This window comes from Vulpes lagopus, chromosome 10 (assembly GCF_018345385.1).
Source record: "Vulpes lagopus strain Blue_001 chromosome 10, ASM1834538v1, whole genome shotgun sequence".
Taxonomy (NCBI): Eukaryota; Metazoa; Chordata; class Mammalia; order Carnivora; family Canidae; genus Vulpes; species Vulpes lagopus.
This window is the reverse complement of record NC_054833.1, coordinates 27,301,026-27,319,692: the sequence shown is the minus strand read 5'-3', so window position 1 is coordinate 27,319,692 and position 18,667 is coordinate 27,301,026. Positions and strand designations below refer to the sequence as shown.

The 18,667-nt window shown below is 42.1% G+C and overlaps 1 protein-coding gene across 1 annotated transcript in view; it reads left to right on the top strand.

Moving 5' to 3' along the window:
* The first annotated feature begins 1,666 nt into the window (after positions 1-1,666).
* JAM3 (junctional adhesion molecule 3) overlaps positions 1,667-18,667 on the top strand; it is an 83,057-nt gene continuing 66,056 nt past the window's right edge. The window contains exon 1 of the mRNA XM_041772140.1: positions 1,667-1,803. Within this exon, the coding sequence (XP_041628074.1) occupies positions 1,728-1,803 (76 nt within the window). The 5' untranslated portion in view covers positions 1,667-1,727. The remainder of the gene's footprint in view (positions 1,804-18,667) is intronic.

Sequence of the window (18,667 nt, the reverse complement as noted above, 5' to 3'; positions counted from 1 at the left end):
ATGAATAAGTAAGTAAGTAAATAAATAAATAAATAAATAATCTTAAAAAAAAAAAAGATTCCCTAACAGAGAAGACAATTTAACAGATAGAACCATGTCACAACGCAAACACAAGAAACCCAGTAGGAAAAAAAAAAAAAAAAAAAAAAGAAACCCAGTAGGAGAAAAGAGGCACTAGTTTCTGAAAACTGTCCACAGTTGGACACCTCATATTTCTTGGGTAACCAAAATCATTCTTTCATTTAGGCGAATAAACCTGGCTGTATATCCAGGAACTAAAGAGAATGACAGAGAAAAGAGAAAGCAAAAGGAAAAAAGTCAGTGGGCCTAAGAAGAATTTTCCTCTTTTTAATTCCTGTTTATTGTGTTTGATGAAGGGAGAAAGACTCCTGCTATAATATAATTTTCACATACTTTTACTTGTGACTGGAATATGGTGAACTGGAACAGAAAGAAGGGTTAAGAAAGGAAAGGCAAATAAAATCATAATAAGTTGTTTTAAAATTTTTATTGTCTTTATGAGATTTTGAGAATGTAATTAATTCACACTTGCAAAGTTTTGAGCAATTATAAAGATTTATAAAGTAGATCATAAAGTGATGGCAGTTGAAGCATATCCCTGGCAACAACCTCAATCTATTTCACATTTCTTGGCATTCATAATTTGGTAGATATGTAAATTATACACACAGATGCACTGTTCTACTTTGTGAAACCTAAAAATACTAAATACTAAAAAATGTAGAGTGATGGATGAAAAATGAAGTCCTTAAAGTTTAAAAAAATATTAGTTGTTGGAAACTCTGGTATATTTTACTGACAACTATACTCAAAATTCTGTTTTTACCTTGTTGTTTCCTGGAGCATTAGGGGTGTATTTTCTACGTTAGGTATAATACAAGCTATTTCAAGAATCTTTCACAGTATTAAGGGGCACACAGAACTTCTTACATCCTTAGGTCCAATTTTCAGTACATTTTATCCTTCATCATGTCTGCTTGTCTTCATAAGATTCTGCTCCATTTTCTACCGTAGCCTTACCATTTTCCAATATTCAGAAATCAGAGGAAAGATATCCTGTTTTTCTTCAGAATGAACTATGGACACATATCATCCTGTTTTTGATCTACCATAGAAACTATGGATTATGTTTATTTTAGAAAGACATCACTTTTATATACTACATATTATATGTCTGGCTTCTGTTTTAAACAGATTTAAATAGCTTATGTCTTATTTTTTTTAAAAATTTTTTATTGGAGTTCAGTTTGTAGCTTATGGTCTTAAATAGCGCTTTTTCCTCCCATCCCGTTTGGAATCAGGGCCTCAAACGACGTGCAGGCAATACCGCTTCAAAGGCAAGGGGTTAGATGGTATCCCGGTTTGTGAGGAGACTCTTCATTTCCAGGTTTTACCCGGGCTCCCTTCGTGAGCTGTGGTGCCGGCTTCGTCTCCCAGCTCAGGAAATGCGCCCGCCGCAGTCTTGAAGGAGCTCCTTTACCTCCTCGCGTCCAGCTCTTTGAACGGGACCGCTTGGCGCCGGTCCAGAGCATCCCCGCATCCATAGCAACCAGAGTTCAGCTTCCTTTGTCACCTTGGCGACGGCTGCGCCGGGCCGTGGTCGCTATGGAGACCGGGGGCGGGTCGCCGGGGCCCGGGCGGGCAGGGCGCATGCGCGCGGGGAGCCCAGCTGCGCGGCGAGCCCGCGGCCCCTCAGCTCCCCCGACATGGCGCTCAGGCGGCGGCCGGCGGGTTGGCTCTGCGCGCGGCTGCCGGGCCTCGTCCTCCTGCTGCTGCTCAGGGGTGAGTGCGCGGGTTCGGCCCCGGGGGCCAGGCGGGACAGCGGTCCCGGCGCGGGCGGGGCGGGGGCTCGGCCGGAGGGGCGGCGGGGGGCGAGGGGGGGCAGCGGCCGGGGCAGCGGGTCGGTGCAGGGGGGGGGGCCAGCGGGTCGGTGCAGGGGGGTCAGCGGGTCGGTGCAGGGGGGGGCCAGCGGGTCGGTGCAGGGGGGGGGCCAGCGGGTCGGTGCAGGGGGGTCAGCGGGTCGGTGCAGGGGGGGGCCAGCGGGTCGGTGCAGGGGGGGGGCCAGCGGGTCGGTGCAGGGGGGTCAGCGGGTCGGTGCAGGGGGGGGCCAGCGGGTCGGTGCAGGGGGGGGCAGCGGGTCGGTGCAGGGGGGGGGCCAGCGGGTCGGTGCAGGGGGGGGCCAGCGGGTCGGTGCAGGGGGGCAGCGGGTCGGTGCAGGGGGGTTCAGCGGGTCGGTGCAGGGGGGGGTCAGCGGGTCGGTGCAGGGGGGTCAGCGGGTCGGTGCAGGGGGGGTCAGCGGGTTGGTGCAGGGGGGGGTCAGCGGGTCGGTGCTGCGGGGTCAGTGGGTCGGTGCAGGGGGGGGGTCAGTGGGTCGGTGCAGGGGGGGTGGTCAGCGGGTCGGTGCGGGGGTGGGCAGCGGGTCGGTGCAGGGGGGGACCGGTCGGTGCGGGGAGGGGGCACCGGGTCGGTGCAGGGGGGGGACCGGTCGCTGCGGGGAGGGGGAACCGGGTCGGTGCAGAGGGGGGCACCGGGTCGGTGCAGGGAGGGGGAACCGGGTCAGTGCAGGGCGGGGGTCAGCGGGTCGGTGCGGGGGCGGGTCAGCGGGTCGGTGCAGGGGGGGGCACCGGGTCGGTGCAGGGCGGGGGTCAGCGGGTCGGTGCTGTAGGGGGACTGGGTCGGTGCAGCGGGGGCAGCGGGTCGGTGCTGGGGCGTCGGCGGCCGGGGCACCGGGGGCCCGCCGAGCGGAGGGCACCGCTCTCTGCGCGGACAGACTTCGGCAGCGGAGGCGTGAGGTCCGAACTTGCTAGAAGACTCTGCAGAGGGGCGCCTGGGTCCGCAGTGGTCAGTGAACGGTCCCCTGAGGTGTGGGGGGCACGACCCCGAGGCCTGGGTGCCCTCCCCATGGGTGAGGGGCCTTCCGAGGTGCAGGGGCACGACCCCGAGGCCTGGGCATCCTCCCCATAGGTGAGGGGCCTCCTGAGGTGCGGGGGGTGGGCACGACCCCCAGGCCCGGCGTCCTCTGGGTGGGTGAGGAGCCTCCCGAGGTGCGGGGAGCAGGACCTCCAAGCCCGGGTGTCCTCCCCATGGGTGAGCGGCCTCCCGAGGTGGGGGGGGGGCACGACCCGGAGGCCTGGGTGTCCCTCCCGGTGGGTGAGCGGCCTCCCGAGGTGCCGGGGGCTCACCGGGTGGCAGCCTTAGGAGATGTGCTTGTTAATTTCTCTCCTGCTGTAAACAAAGGAATTGAATCGGGCAAACCCAGCTTTACTTTGGGGGAAATAAAACGGCCCGGGTGTCAGGCAGGTGTCCTATGTGTCAACAGCCAGGCCTAGGAGACCCGGCAGACCTGCACCCGGAAAGAGCATCTGGGCCGGTTGGATCAGGTCACAACGGTAACGTTGGGCGGTTTGCGTCCCCCCACCCGTCGGTAAGGCCTTAGGGTTTGTTGTCCAGGACCGTTGGGCAGAGGACTGGAGATGGTGTTTAGTGAACAGGACTGTCCTCTAGGTGCTTGGAAATCCTGAGCTCCCGTGGTGCTGACCCAACTGTGTGCGGGGTTATTAACCCACTTCCAGGTAAGAGAACTGAGACCTAAGTCAGGTCCCCTTCCCAAGACTGCAAGTGGTAAAGACTCACCTTTGCCTAAAGCACCCCTTGCCCCCTGAGTGGACATCCACAGGTGGCCACACGAGGTCTTTTCAGCTCCGAGGTCATGTTAGTGTTTGGCTCAGTTGCCCTTGTCATCCCATGATGTTTTCCAGAATATACAAATTAAATGTTTGGGAGTGGGGGTGGACAGACTAGGAAAACAAAGCACTCCTGTGTTTGATGTTCATTCTTGTGGAATGTTCCTATCCGTGATAGATAAAAAGTGAGAGTCTGAGGAGCCATGGAAACAGGCTTTATGATGAGGGGTAGGTTTCAGGGTATAGATGTTGTCCATCTACTTTGCCTGAAAGTGATTTCCAGAAACATGTGGTTGAGGGAGAGAAATGATCAAAGGCTAGCCAGGGGACAAGGGTGTCAGGAATGTCCAGCTCCCGGCTTTGTTGGTCACACTGACACTGTCCTATTCACAGACTGGAACAACTCCCTATTGTTGAAAAGTTCTGTTCACAGGAAAGTTTGCAGTTTTTATTGCAGACGCATTTGGCAATTCTATTTAGGAATGAATTTCAGCTTGGTGGCTTGTTAATAAAATTAGAAGATGCTAAGGACCTCACATACCCTTAACTCTAGTTTGCTTTCCTGGAAGTGCAGGTTTTGTGGCTTTCTTGATATTAACGGCTGGGATTTACCCGCAGAGCACAGGAGGAAGAATAAAATTTTGCAAAGTAGGACTGATGACAATCATTCTGAGGGGATGCAGCTATCTTTTTTTTTTTTAGTAGGGAGCACTTTTTCTTTCTGTTATTTTGTGTGTACTTTAAACATACTGTAATACCTTGAAAACTTTTTTCTTCCATGGGTCAGGACAGTTGTGTCTCTCTTGTTTTTGTAATTCTTTTCAATTACTACAATTACTGCTCTTCTTCAGCATTGTCATTTAAATACATTTCTTCCTGATTTATTACATTCTTTGTTAGCCTTTGCCGGGCTCTGTTATAACAATTTAATATATATTCATTTCATGTTGATAACAACTCAGGGGTTGCTACTATTATTTTGCGCACTTTGTGGATGAAGAAACAGAAGAACAGAGAGATTCCGTAACTTGCTCAGGGTGATAAGCCCATGCATTTTAAATTTAGAAATCTTGAACTATTTGTGTTAATCTAATTTCTGGTTGCTTGTATTAGTGCATTTGACAGTGGATTTCTTGTTAGGCGCCAGTTTAACAAATTATTAAATGTTCAGAGCTGTGTGGTTTGCATATAAAATATTCTTTTGTTATGTTGGTGACAGGTGCAGTTCAGTCTTACAGATGTTACACAACGTGTCTTTTTTTGAATGATTATGTAGTAATTACTTTTTGGTTTCCAAATCTTTTGATGTCCTAGAGAGAAGGGCTTCATTTAGAATTAAAACCGTAACAGTGTATATTCTTGGGATAAGACAACTTGTGTGCTGAAGTTTAGCAAAATCTGGAAATTGAAATTTCCCGGAAGAGTTTTGAAAACGATCCTAAAACATTTTTTAGAATGAGTTATTTTATATTGTTTTAATTCCTTTTAAGTTATGTGGCAGATATAATTACTGTCTGGCGTGTGTGTGTGTGTGTGTGTGTGTGTGTGTTCGTGTGTTCGTGTTCAGAAAAACAAAGAACACCTGCCCTGCAGCCTGCAGTGCCTCAAATCAGCTGTTCATTCCCCAATGACTTGTTGATAGACATTTCTTCCTGAGTGCTTCAGGCTGTGGAGATTGAATGGATAGCTATTAGAGATCCTTAATCATAAGTAATTGCAGTATTACATCCAGACAAAATTATTCTACCCCCAGCCCCTAAGTTCTCTGTAGCTTGGTCTTAAGGAAGCCCAGTAGGTGAGGCTCAGAACAGTTTCTTTGAAAGAAACCAGATTTGTAATTAAGCACATATAATGTAATGGAAGGAGCTATGGATTTAGTATATCTGGATATACTAGCAGCTGTTAGAGATGTGGTATTAGCAGATTCCTTCTCCACAAATTCTTTGGATTTTTTTCAAAGCACAAGTGCGGTAAAAGAAAAGAAACTATGTGAATAAAGTTAGGATGTATAGAGTCTGTTGAATGAGACTCTAGTCATGAAGTTGGATTCTCCTTTTTAAGTTATGTTTGGAATCAGGTGGTGTGAGTGTGACGCTGTTAGGGTTGAATACAGATTTCACAGATTTCTTCTTTCTCTGCCCTCTGAATGCTAACCATATATGCAAATAGCTTCACTGGGGTATAAAGAGATCCTGAGAGAAAGTTTTGGTAAGCACATTCTTTTACACCTAGTTTAGCAAGGACAGTATCCGCTGTGGGACTGTATATGGAGATCTAAGGCCTTCATTTACTGCCTCTTTGCCACTTGTCATGACAAACAGAAAGCTTCTCGAGAATTAGCCTTTGTTTCTGACATAAGGGAATGCTGTAGTATTTTGTGTTGATGTGTTTTCTTTGTTTTTAGGTGGTGTCTATTATATGCTATGCATTAGTTTTCCCCGTGAGTAGTTAGTGTGTGTCCAGCAGGGGTTTCAGTGCTGATTGCGTAGAAACCTCAAACTGTTTAATAAATTAAGGCTGCCCATAAACAGTTTTTCTTATGTTATCTTTCACTTTCACAGAATCCCAAAACTTCTGTGGTTCAGCTTTCTCTCTGTAAATTATTGCCAACATTCTGCTGTATTCATGCTGCTACCGCCTAACCTGACCTAGCTCGCAGTGACCCCTCCTATTTCCATATAAGCACAGCTCTTAGTTTGTAGTTCAGTTTAGTACAGCAGTCGTTTGAGTACCTATAATATGCCAGGCACTATTGTTTGTGCCACGGGTACAGAAGGGAATAAGGTATCCCCAGCTCCAGAAGAGCCAGGGCAGTTGTATGCTGAATTATATTGGGTTTCAGTGACTGGGTGTAAATACGTGTTATCCTCTCAATGATATTAAAAATTCACTGGGAACAGAGGCTGAATTTAATTTCTTTTGTATCTTTACAGATACGACGATGGTAAATATTCTTTTTGTCACTTGCAAGTTATCTTAAAAACTTCCTCTGTGTCTAGGCATTTTTTAATGTATCTTAGCTCTAGTGGCTGCAGGAACTTTTGGAAATTCTGTTTTTACTACAGTGGTTTCTATGAAAGAAAACAAATGGTATTTCTTGGTTTAATTAAAAATCTTTACCATCTATGCACTTATACAAGGTTAAAGGAAAAAAAGTGGGGAAATGCTTATCGTAAACTTAAATGTTGCAAGCTGCAGATAGGGCTAGCATATACATATGATCACAATCTTGCAAAACTTGCAAAATGAATCCTGTGCTTAGGGGGAAAAAAAAACCTCTGGAATATAATGAACCAAAATGTTGATAAGTGCTGTTTTTGAGTGGTGATTCTCATGGCTGATTGTTTTCTGTTCTTCTCTTTTTCTGGCTGATTCTTCTGTCCTTTTTCCAAGTTTTCTTTAATGAAGATTTTTTTTTTATATAATGAAAAAAATTGCATTTTGTGTTGGCCTCTAATAGATAAAATAATAGAATTTTAAATTTGGCACTAGTCAAGGTTTTTTTTTTTTTAATTTTATTTATTTGAGAGAGAGAGGAGAGAGCGAGAGCATGGCATGGGATGGGCAGAGTGAGAGGGAGAAGCAGACTGCCTGCTGAGCGGGGAGCCTGGCATAGGGCTCAATCCCAGGACCCTGGGATCATGACCCCAGCTGAAGGCAGACGCTTAATGGACTGAGCCACCCAGGCACCCCAATATTTTCTTTTAAAATGGAAAAACTTTGTTTAGTTCAATGTGATAGCATGTTGCTTGTGCTCCTTTGTTAAAGTCAGCCACAGTGGATGAAAGAGGGGCCAACTGGATTCAGTTGTTTAATCATGCATTCTTTGTGACGCATTTGGGAGATGGCTGTCACTGGCTTTTGGGTTGGGGAGCCAGCTGTGGCATCCTCAGCAAATGGTTAACTGGGAAACTGAAAGAGAGCTGATGAGAAAATTTGCCTCTCTCCCCCTTTTTTTGAACAAACAAAATGATCCGACCAGTACTTGCTCTGGTTCGCCTGTTCAGAGTCAGCCGGCATTTATTGAACACCTCCTTTGTGCCAGCTGGGCAACTTCTGGAGGACTGTTTTCTTTGTCTTGGGTGAGAGGAACACCAGGTCAAATTGACTTCCTTGGAAAATAGACTCTGAAAGATGTTTCCTGAAGTGAGCTGTCAGCATATGCACCCTTATCACTTCTTCCTGCCCATGGACTTCCTTATTTGATGTCTTTCTCTAAGGAAAATATATAATGTCTTTAGAATGAGGTGCAGCTGTCTGGAGGGTTACAAAGAATGCAGCAAATCATAAGACAGCTGCGTGGTTTGTTTTTTTTTCCCCCTTGCCATGGTTTTACTCTAAAGTATCTCTGTCAGGGTGCTGGAACTTAACCAGCCAATCCATATTTATTTGGCAGTCTCTGTTTTCACGGCTGTGAAGCTTTCCATGAGCAAAACAGGGGAGTCTAAGATGGATACTTCTCCAGACCAAGAAACATACAGTTTTGATAGTGAACATAGTAGCATTTGGGTAAAATATTTTATTTTATTTTATTTTTTAAAGATTTTACTTATTTATTCATGAGAGAGAGAGAGAGAGAGGCAGGCAGAGGGAGAAGCTGCTCCATGCAGGGAGCCTGACGTGGGACTCGATCCCAGGTCTCCAGGATCACACCCTGGGCTGCAGGCGGCGCTAAACTGCTGGGCCACCAGGGCTGCCCTGGGTAAAATATTTTAATGTGTTTAGAAGTGAGAGCACTTACTTGCCCTGGTAGGGGAGAATTTCAAACAGGAGCTGGACTTTTAAGGATAATTTTGATTTAGCTAGTGCAGATTTGGGGGAATGGACACGTTGAGGGCCAGTAAGTGAAGGAAATATGAGCAAAGTCATAATTGACTTTGGGAATGCATATGTTGTATTTTAGGACCTATGAGTTATAATGAGAAATAAATACCACCTACCATTTATTGAAAGCTGTGCCAGGCACTGTGCTGATAGCTTTACCTGGGCTATTTTAATTGATCTCAGAAATCAGTTTTTATAGGTTTCATTTTGCTGATGATGAATCTGAGGCTCAGGCAGGTTAGTTACCAGCCTAAGTTTACAGTTAGTAAATTGAGGCCCCGGATCATCCATTTTAAAGAACATTGGAGGGTAACTAGATTGTAAAGTGCTTTCAATGCTAGGCAAAGAAATTTGGACTTTATCATGTAGGTTCTAGAAATTCATGTGGCAGTTTGAAGCAGGGAGGTGATAAAATGATTTTAGAAGTATTAGTCTGATATTCAAGAAGATTGGAAAGGGAGGGTTGGTTAGGAAGTTCAAGGTCACTTCCTTCAGGTGGGTCTTGATCTTCAATTCATTTTTACGCATATCTAACAGTTTATTTTGTCCTTGAAATATAGATTTGCTGGAGGTATCATTTTTGGTTGACACTTTCTATGACTTATTTTTTTTTAAGATTTTTAAAAATTTATTTATTCATGAGAGACACAGAGAGAGGCAGAGATATACGCAGAAGGAGAAGCAGGCTCCATGCGGGGAGCCCAATGTGGGATTCCATCTGGGACCCTGGGGTCACGACCTGAGCCAAAGGCAGAAGCTCAACCCTGAGCCACCCAGGCACCCGTTACTTTATCTTAGAGCCTGGAATATGTAACACAGATGCTTTCTGGTTTCCATTATTACTGTTGTGAGGTCCGCACTTAGTCATATCCTTAGCCTTTTCTAGGTTGCCTCTTTTCTCTCCAGCTACTTTAAAGATTTTTTCTTTGTCTTTGGTAATCTGAAATGTTACTACACTGTGTCTAGGATGGATTTCTTTTTAGCTATTTTCCTTATTAATTTGTTATACTTTGTGTATCTCTGACTTTAGGTCTTTTATTTTTTTATTATTTTTTATTTTTTTTGACTTTAGGTCTTTTCCTGAGAATTCTCATGTATTATCTGTTAAAATACTGTCTTCCTTCTGTTTCCTTAATTCTTTCCTTCTGGGACTCTGATTCAATATGTATTCAGTCATTCTCTCTTCTAAGACTGTTAACCTTTCTGTCATAATTTCATATTTTTCCCTCCATGCTATGCTTTATAGCTTTCTCTTTTTTCAACTGTGTAATCTGTTATTTAACCAGTACATAAAGATTTTTTTAAACCAATTGATTTGCTCATTTCTGAAATGGGTTCTTTTTATAATCTGATCCCTTTTGCTTGTTCATTTTTTTAAGAGTCCTTTTTATTTATTTATTTTTTAAGATTTTATTTATTTATTCATGAGAGACACAGAGAGAGAGGCAGAGACATAGGCAGAGGGAGAAGCAGGCTCCATGTAGGGAGCCTGCTGTGGGACTCTATCCTGGGTCTCTAGGAATCACTCCTTGGGCCGAAGGCAAACGTTCAACCACTGAGCCACCCAGGCATCCCCTAAAAGTCCTTTTTAATTTTTTTTTAAGATTCTATTTATTTATTCATAGAGACACACAGAGAGAGAGAGAGGCAGAGACACAGGCAGAGGGAGAAGCAGGCTCCATGCAGAGAGCCTGACGTGGGACTCGATCCTAGGGTCTCCAGGATCAAGCCCTGGGCTGCAGGCAGCGCTAAACCGCTACACCACCGGGGCTGCCCCTAAAAGTCCTTTTTAAAAAACATTTCATGCATAGCTGTTTTATATTTTTTATCTGATACTTCAAATGTCTGAAGTTCTTGGAGATCTAAATTTAATATTGTTTCTTATGATTCTTATGATGGTTTGTTGTTCTTTACTCATAAGCTGATACTTGATTGATCATAATTGGTGCAGTATCTGACTTGAAGATGCTTTTTGTGAGAGAGCATGCTTCCACCAGGCAGTGACCACCTGGGATGGCTTAACCACTTGGAGGGTCCCTGGGATTATTTGAAAATCTCAGGCTCAACTTCTCTGCCTTCCTGCTGACCCAAGGGCACAGTCTCTCTACTGAAGTGTTAAAAGTGAACATTTGCTTTCAGAGTCACATCCCCACCCATCTTTCTGGTTTCAGCCCATAGCTATTTTATTTGCCCTTTTTAAAGATTCCCTCACTTTCTGGGAGCCCAGAGATGTATTAAAAACTATGGTTTACATAGGACCTTGTTGGAGTGAAAAGGCCTTTTGGAGTATCTAATCCACTATACTGTTGGAAACTGGAATCTCAGCTTTTATTTAACCCATTTCCCCTAATTACTGTAAGAGCCACATGTATTTCTTTATTTTTTAATTTTCTTAAACGATTTACTTATTTTTTAGGGAGTAAAAGAGCATGTGCACAAGCAGGAGGGGTGGAGGGAGACTCAATCTCAAGCAGTCTCTGCATTGAGCATGAAGCCTGATGCAGGCTTGATCTCACGACCCTGAGATAATGACCTGAGCCAAACCAAGAGTTAGACACCACCCAGGCACCCCTCACATACCTTTCTTTAATACCCATAAGGTGAAGGTAATTTCTTTTGTTTTCAGTTTCAAATATAAAAGTATTGACTATGTTTTTTCAGAGCACATATACCCCCATACAGGTTGTGATATATTTGAAGGAAGAGATTGCATGATTCTTGCTAAGCATCACTCCTTTGAAGATGGGGTTGTATTATTATTTTTTTTTAATTTTTATTTATTTATGATAGTCATACAGAGAGAGAGAGACAGGCAGAGACACAGGCAGAGGGAGAAGCAGGCTCCATGCACCGGGAGCCCGATGTGGGATTCGATCCCGGGTCTCCAGGATCACGCCTGGGCCAAAGGCAGGCGCCAAACCGCTGCGCCACCCAGGGATCCCGGGTTGTATTATTATTATTATTATTATTATTGACCTTTATTTTAGAGAGTGAGAGAGTCCATGAGCAAGTTGAGGGGAGGTGCAGAGGGAGAGAATCTTCAAGCAGACTCTCTGCTGAGTGTGGAGCCTGGTACAGGGCTTGATCCCACTACTCATGAGATCATGACCTGAGCCTAACCAAAGTGGGATGCTTAACTGATTGAGCCACCCAAGCATCCTGAGGGGTATGTTATTTTAAAGATATACTGAATTGTACAACTATTATCTCTGTCTTGGATTGGATTCTCTGAGAAGCAACCACCTATCATTCAAGATACAGAAACGTAAAATTTGGAGAGTTACAGCTGTTCTGCACTAAACAGACAACTGGTGAAGGTGAAGGTAAAGACATTCAGGGGCAAAATGTAGAAGTAACCTTAAGCTTTATAGCTAGATTCTAAATCTGAGATTCAGATTCCTACAGAATAAAATGCTGGTTCTCTGAAAAGCTCAAACCATGTACTGTGAGGAAGAAAACCACCCACTGCATCTTGGGAAGGCTCCATTGTTTGTAGCCTTTCAGATACTTTTCTGGGTGAAGGAAGGAGCACAGCATCGTGGGTGTTAGGCATTCTGGATTCATTTCCCTGCATTGCATGTGATTCGTTTTTGGACCTTGGGGAGATAATATTGGTTTTAGTCCAAATCATTTGAAAGTAATTTAAACACCATCCCTTTCACACCACCGGCAGAACATCCACATTTCATTCCCCATATTAGATGACTCACTTTAGCTATATAAGTTTCACATCCAAAGTGATTTTATGGGAATTTAAGAGAATTTTTAACTGATTAGTTGAATTAATTTGTTAATTAAAAGTGCATTAGAAAGCTTTGAAAACCTAGTTTATAGAAATTTCTTTCTCTTCTGAAAGTGTAGAAGTGTATTAGAGCCAGGTAAGCTTGGTTTGAACTCTAAGAGATTGGGAACATTAATCTTTCAGAGCCTCAGGTTTTTTTTGTGGTTTTTTTTTTTCTGCTATAGCCGTACTACATCTAATGTTTTAAGAGTTTCTAAGTTTGTTTACCCCAAAGAAAAAAATTGAGGGCTATTTTGTTGGGTTGGTGTTCTAAATTCAGTTTGATTTCTTTGTATCAGATACGAAGTTTCATTCCGACCATAAGTCCACTGGTAATAAAGAATGGGTTTAGAACCTAGTTGTGAATCTCTAGAACACTGGTTCAATAGAAACAAATATTTTAAGTGTCTCTAATTTGCCAGGCAATTGTTTCATGCCATTAGGGTACATTGGTGAAGTAGCTTATGTTATGAACACTTTATAGGAACTAATGAAAGCTATGGACCCTTTCCTCCAAACAGTATTCCTATCTGCATATATAAATTTTTTTTAAAGATTTTATTTATTTATTCACGAGAGACACAGAGAGAAAGGACACAGAGAGAAAGGCAGAAAGACAGGCAGAGGGAGAAGCAGGCTCCATGCAGGGAGCCTGACGTGGGACTCGATCCCGAGCCTCCAGGATCACGCCTTGGGCTGAAGGCGGCTCTAAACCACTGAGCCACCTGGACTGCCCTATAAAAAAATTTTTTTTATATACTATTTTTGGGGGTTCACAGCTCCCAGAGGATTATTAATGCACCTTGGGTTGAGAAGCCAGCTCTAGGTCTCAGGATCCTAATGGGGGACACATCCTTTGAATGTTTTTTGAAATAGATGCTGACTGCAGCAGAGTTCAGGAGGGTTACAAAAATATTATTATTATGCTATTTCTTCTTTCCATTAATTCTGTTATAGCCTAACTTTTCTGTTAGACTATTTGTGGATAATGACTGTTAGTGTCAAATAGCTGGTCATATTTTCTATACAGTTCCAATTTAAATTACTCTGTAGGTAAGTCAGAGAATGAAGACTTTGATTTAAATGGAAAATAAAGTATTCATGTAACTTTAGAAATGCTTAATTCTATTCCACAGTGTTTCATCATGTTAGTACAGCTCCAGGAGGTGTGCAGGGTTAAGCCATATGAAAAACAGAATGAAATGTCGAGATGAAATTATTGCTGGATTTCCTCTTCCATCTACCTCTGGTGTCTGTGTATATCAGGTCTCTCTCTCTCTCTCTCTCTCTCTCTCTCTCTTTTCCTCTCTGGCTCACTCTTTCTTTCTCTTACTTAGGCATTAGTGATAAGAGAAGAGTCCTAAAGACATTTAATAGCATTGAATGAGGGATTTGGACTTCATTGAAGCCAGAACAAATATTTTCTCCTCCTATTACCCTGTGGCCAATAACCCATATGCTGCTTGCAAATTACAACAAACCATTCCTCAGAGTGAGTTCAGGGTCAGGTAACTTTTTTGAGAAGGAGTATGTTTTTGTGTTTTGTTCTCTTTTCAACTCACAGATTTTACTTTCTGTGTTCTTGTAAAGTACATTTTCTACGTGTAGGGTAAATAAAATCTGTTAAAACTTCGGTTGCTTCTATTCTTATATGTGAGCAGTACCTTTAAGCTCATATTTTTTTAAAGCTACTTTTAATGAAACCTTGGGGAAGAAAATTTAATTAGAATTTAGAGACTCTGGTTTTAAGCCTCATGACTTACCTATAGCCCAATGATAATGTGATGTGTTTGGTTGTAAAGCCTTAGTTTTCAGCGCAAATCGTGGCTTTCCCTTCAAGAGAGAAGTCACTAGACTCTGGTTTCCTAATGGCAGAGATGAGGCAATTCTTTCATTTCCACATCCACCCTTTCCATTGAAGAGCTGGATTCTAGAAAAATGTTGCTTTCTTTTTTCCTATTGCAAGATTATGGCTATATAATGGAGGAAAAATTGATCATAAGACTCAATTCTCTTTTAATTGGGAATCATGATTTGGGGCATGGTCTTTGGCTCTGTAGAATTGTTTCATCATCATTGTTTCATCAGAATTGTCTTCTGAGTAACCCTTGTTTTTTCCATTTCTATTTTATTATCATGGCCCATCTTCCTTCAAATACAGAGCATACTCTTCTCTAAAGAGCATACTCTTCTTACTCATTCCCTGGTATCTAGCTTAGTGTACTTCTCTGTAAAGTCTTTTTTTTTTTTTTTTAAGATATTTAACCTGGAGTGATCTTCTCTTCTGAATTCCTATTTATTAGGAAGAGCATAAACTAGACTAAGAGTTGGATCCCAACCCTGTATGACTGTATGACTTACCAAAGTTAATTTCTTGTTCTATAAAAGATTAGTGGTAATGTGTAACTTTGTAGGATTGTTTTGCAAACCAGTGACTATATATAAAGGTCCTATCAGAGTATTTAAATGATAACAAATGTAACAGTAATTAATATAGTAAAATTAAAGTTAATAATGTAATTCATGTAAGTACTCTGCAGAGGGCCTGGCATAATAATAAGCTTTTAGTGTTAGGTTTATTTTTTGTTTTGGTGGGGGTTGGTCAATAACTGGTAGAGATTTACTTTATTATTAACTGTTGCTACTATTACTTCTGTTACTACTTTACTGCAATTCATCTGATCTTTAATTGTTGAGAGGCAAATTTATTTTAATTATTTTTATTTTTTATTTATTTACTTGAGAGAGAGATAGTGCGTGAGGATAGGAGGAGGGGAGAGAAGCAGACCCCACTGTGCAGGGAGCCTGAGGTGGGGCTCAGTCCCCAGACCTTGGGATCATGACCTGAGCTGAAGGCAGACACTTGACTGACCCACCCACGTGTCCCTGAGAGGCAGTAAAGTGAAGTTTATCAAGCTTAGGCTTTTGGACTCCTCCTTTAGGGATCCCTTTCAAGGCACTGAATTTCATAATAGCAGTATGTCCTCAAATTTGCATAAGTTAGATGCCTTAGCCAATAATCACTTAAGACTGTTTTCTTCTACTCTGCCTCCCCCTCTGTCATACTTCTTAAGTTGAGTAGCATCATAACGGTTGTAGGCATTTTTCCCAGCTATGGGAAGTTGAGTTAGGACATGTTCAGTTCTGGCTTTAGTGGGATTGTGTATGTGTCCACAGTTACTGTTATGTAGAGTTGTTATTGCTAACCACCACAGTGTAGGCATGGTTTCTAGGAATATTCTAACACATTGTTTGACTTATTAGGATTGTGATACGAAGTTGTAAAGCCCACTGTGAATGCCAATTCTAAACCTTTCTAATGCCACTGTAGTGAGTATGTGGTTGAAAAGCAGGTAATGGGTTTTCTCATGTCAAAGAGTAGGAAGACTTGTCACTATAAAAGAAAACTTGAAATATCCTGAAGTCTTACAGCTTAAATGTGAAAGAAACTTTATTGTATTTGTTTATTTTAAACAGAGAGCGTGTGCATGAGTGGGAGGTGCAGGGGGGGAGGGAGAGAGAATCCCAGGCAGGCTCCACACTCAATGTGAACTCTTACATGGCACTCGATCTCAAAACCCTGAGATCATGACCTGAGCTGGAATCAAGAGTTGGACACTCAACCAGCTGAGCCACCTAGATGCCCTGAAGGAAACTTCAGAGATTTTTCTAAATTTGACAACAGTACATTAACACTGCATAATTTGCCAATAATGAATATTTTATTTTCCTATGATTTTTATCAATAATGAGTAAAGAATTATGAGGTGGAAATAAACTTTCCTAAAGTATTAATATTAAATTTTTCATTAATAATTCTGAAGGAAAGTCTTTTTTAAAAAATATTATTTTTGGAGAGCGCAAGCGGGGGAGGGGCTGAGGGAGAGGCAGAGGAAGAGCATCTCCAGCTGACTCCCCAATGAGTGTGGAGCCCACCATGGGGCTCAGTCCTACAACTCTAAGATCAGGAGTTGGATGCTTAACTGACTGAGCTGCCCAGGTGCCCCTGAAGTAAAGGCTTAATTATCATTGTTATTTTCATAGACAGTACTACAAAATCATTGGCGTATGATGAGGTGATCTAAAATCCTAAGATGTAGGAAAGATTGTAGAGTACCAAGGAGTTAATGAAAATATTATGTCTAGATTTTGTGGTATTTGTGTTGCCAACTTTTAAAATTTGCAACTTTTTGTGATTTTTGTTCTTATTTTTAATAAAGATTCACCTATTACCTAATTTTGTATTCATAATTTTATATTTGTTTTCCTAATGAGGGATTCAAAATTGTATGCTTTAGGCTACACAAAATTTGGTTTACCCTAATTATAGTCTAACTTGAATTATATCTTTGGATGTTAGATTGACCTACTAATTTAAATTATCAATGGCAGTATATTTTTCCTACTTGTGTGACTCATCACGTAGTTTGCAGTTGGAGGGTAGAAAACTTCTTTTATGCCTAGCGTAATTCTTGAAATAGCTATATTGATACAGGTATACAGATATTGATTGATGAAGGAACAGTGTGGCATAAGGAGGCATCTGTTCTTTAGTTATGGGTTTTGGGAGCTTCAGTAACTATTTTAGATGGGGCTGACAAGTATTTCTGTTCACATATATTAATAGCCTTGACAGATGAGAAGCCATGGTCTAATTTGTGTGTTTCTTAATCTTTATTTTAAAGTACTTTGGAGACAGAAGACCAGGTTTCCACTTTGGTCTCTGATACTTTCAAGTTTTGAAGTTATCTCTTAATCTGTTGAGAGGCAATTATACTACTCATTCTATAGGATTGTTACATGGATCAAATGAACTTGTGGGTATAAGTAATACTATAAATTATAAAATACTATACAGATGTAAACTATTATAATTCTTTACTCTGCTTTTTTCCCTTTGGGTTCCAGAGTTTCAGTAGACCTCCAATTCTCCAAAACATTAGGTTACAATCCTAATTAGAGGAACTTTCTTTATATTAAAGCTTCCCCCATAGTGTATTTTGATAACACAGCCAGTTTTTAAATTTATTTTTTTCTATGTAGGGAAGACATTTCAACTAAGGTACAGATGGTGTCCTGAATTCTTCTAAAAAAAAAAAAAAACATGCAAAAAACAAAAACTAGTTTTAAGTTTCAGGAGTAAAGAAGAAAAATTTCTCTTTGACATTGTGGGATTTAAAAAGTGGTTCAGTGATATTTGTAGAAAAGGTTAGAGCTCTCATATTTGGGGAAATTTTCATGTCTGAACTAGCAGACTTTGAATAATAAGCACTAGTGGGAATTTCAGCATATCTTTAAGTAAAGGGGCTGCCAATATAAATCAGTGAGTTTATATTAAAAATAAACATCTTATTAAATAAATAGCTAGTGAGAATGGATGCGTTCAGGATTAGAAAATGCCATGTGAATAAATAGATCTCCATGTTTCATAGGCTGTTCCACACAATTGTTTTAGTGTTGCTTTTTTTCCCAAATGCCTAATGAACTGAAGTGATGGAATTTCATGTCCTGAGATCAGTGTGCCATGTAATGTTACCTGCTCTTCACATGAAGGGCATTTTTTGGAGGGGTATATGAGGAAAAAGTAGGGGTGTATGAGGGAAAAACATTCTGTAACTCAATAAAATACCTCTGTTTTAAGACCCAAGGAGTAGGGCGCCTGGGTGGCTCCAGTCAGTGAAGCATCTGCCTTTGGCTCAGTGTGATCCCAGAGTCCTGAGATGGAGCCCCACATCGGGCTCCCTGCTTAGTGGGAAGTCTGCTTCTCCCTCTCCCTCCACTCCTGCTCCCCCTGCTTGTGCATGCGCACTCTCTCTCTGTCATGTAAATAAAGAAAATCTTTTTTTTTTTTTTTTAATTTATTTATGATAGTCACAGAGAGAGAGAGAGAGAGGCAGAGACACAGGCGGAGGGAGAAGCAGGCTCCATGCACCGGGAGCCTGATGTGGGATTCGATCCCGGGTCTCCAGGATCGCGCCCTGGGCCAAAGGCAGGCACCAAACCGCTGCGCCACCCAGGGATCCCAATAAAGAAAATCTTAAAAGAAAAAACAAAACCCAAGGAGTATATAGTTTTCAAGAAAACACTAAAACAAACCGTGTGTTGGGTATTAAACCAAGGCCTTATGGGCATTAAATTCTGGACCCACAGCTCTCTCTCATAGATGATATTTCTACTCATTTCAAAGCATTAGTTGAAATCTGGAGAGTCTGAAAGTGTTAATTACTTCTCAAAATCAGAGGCATTCATTCATTGGAGAGTCAAAGTTTAAAATCTGTCTTGTTACAGACATAGATAGGTAAGGTAGTTAAAATGTCCTCTTCTTTTAAAGATTGTTCATGTTGGAATTCTCTGGAAG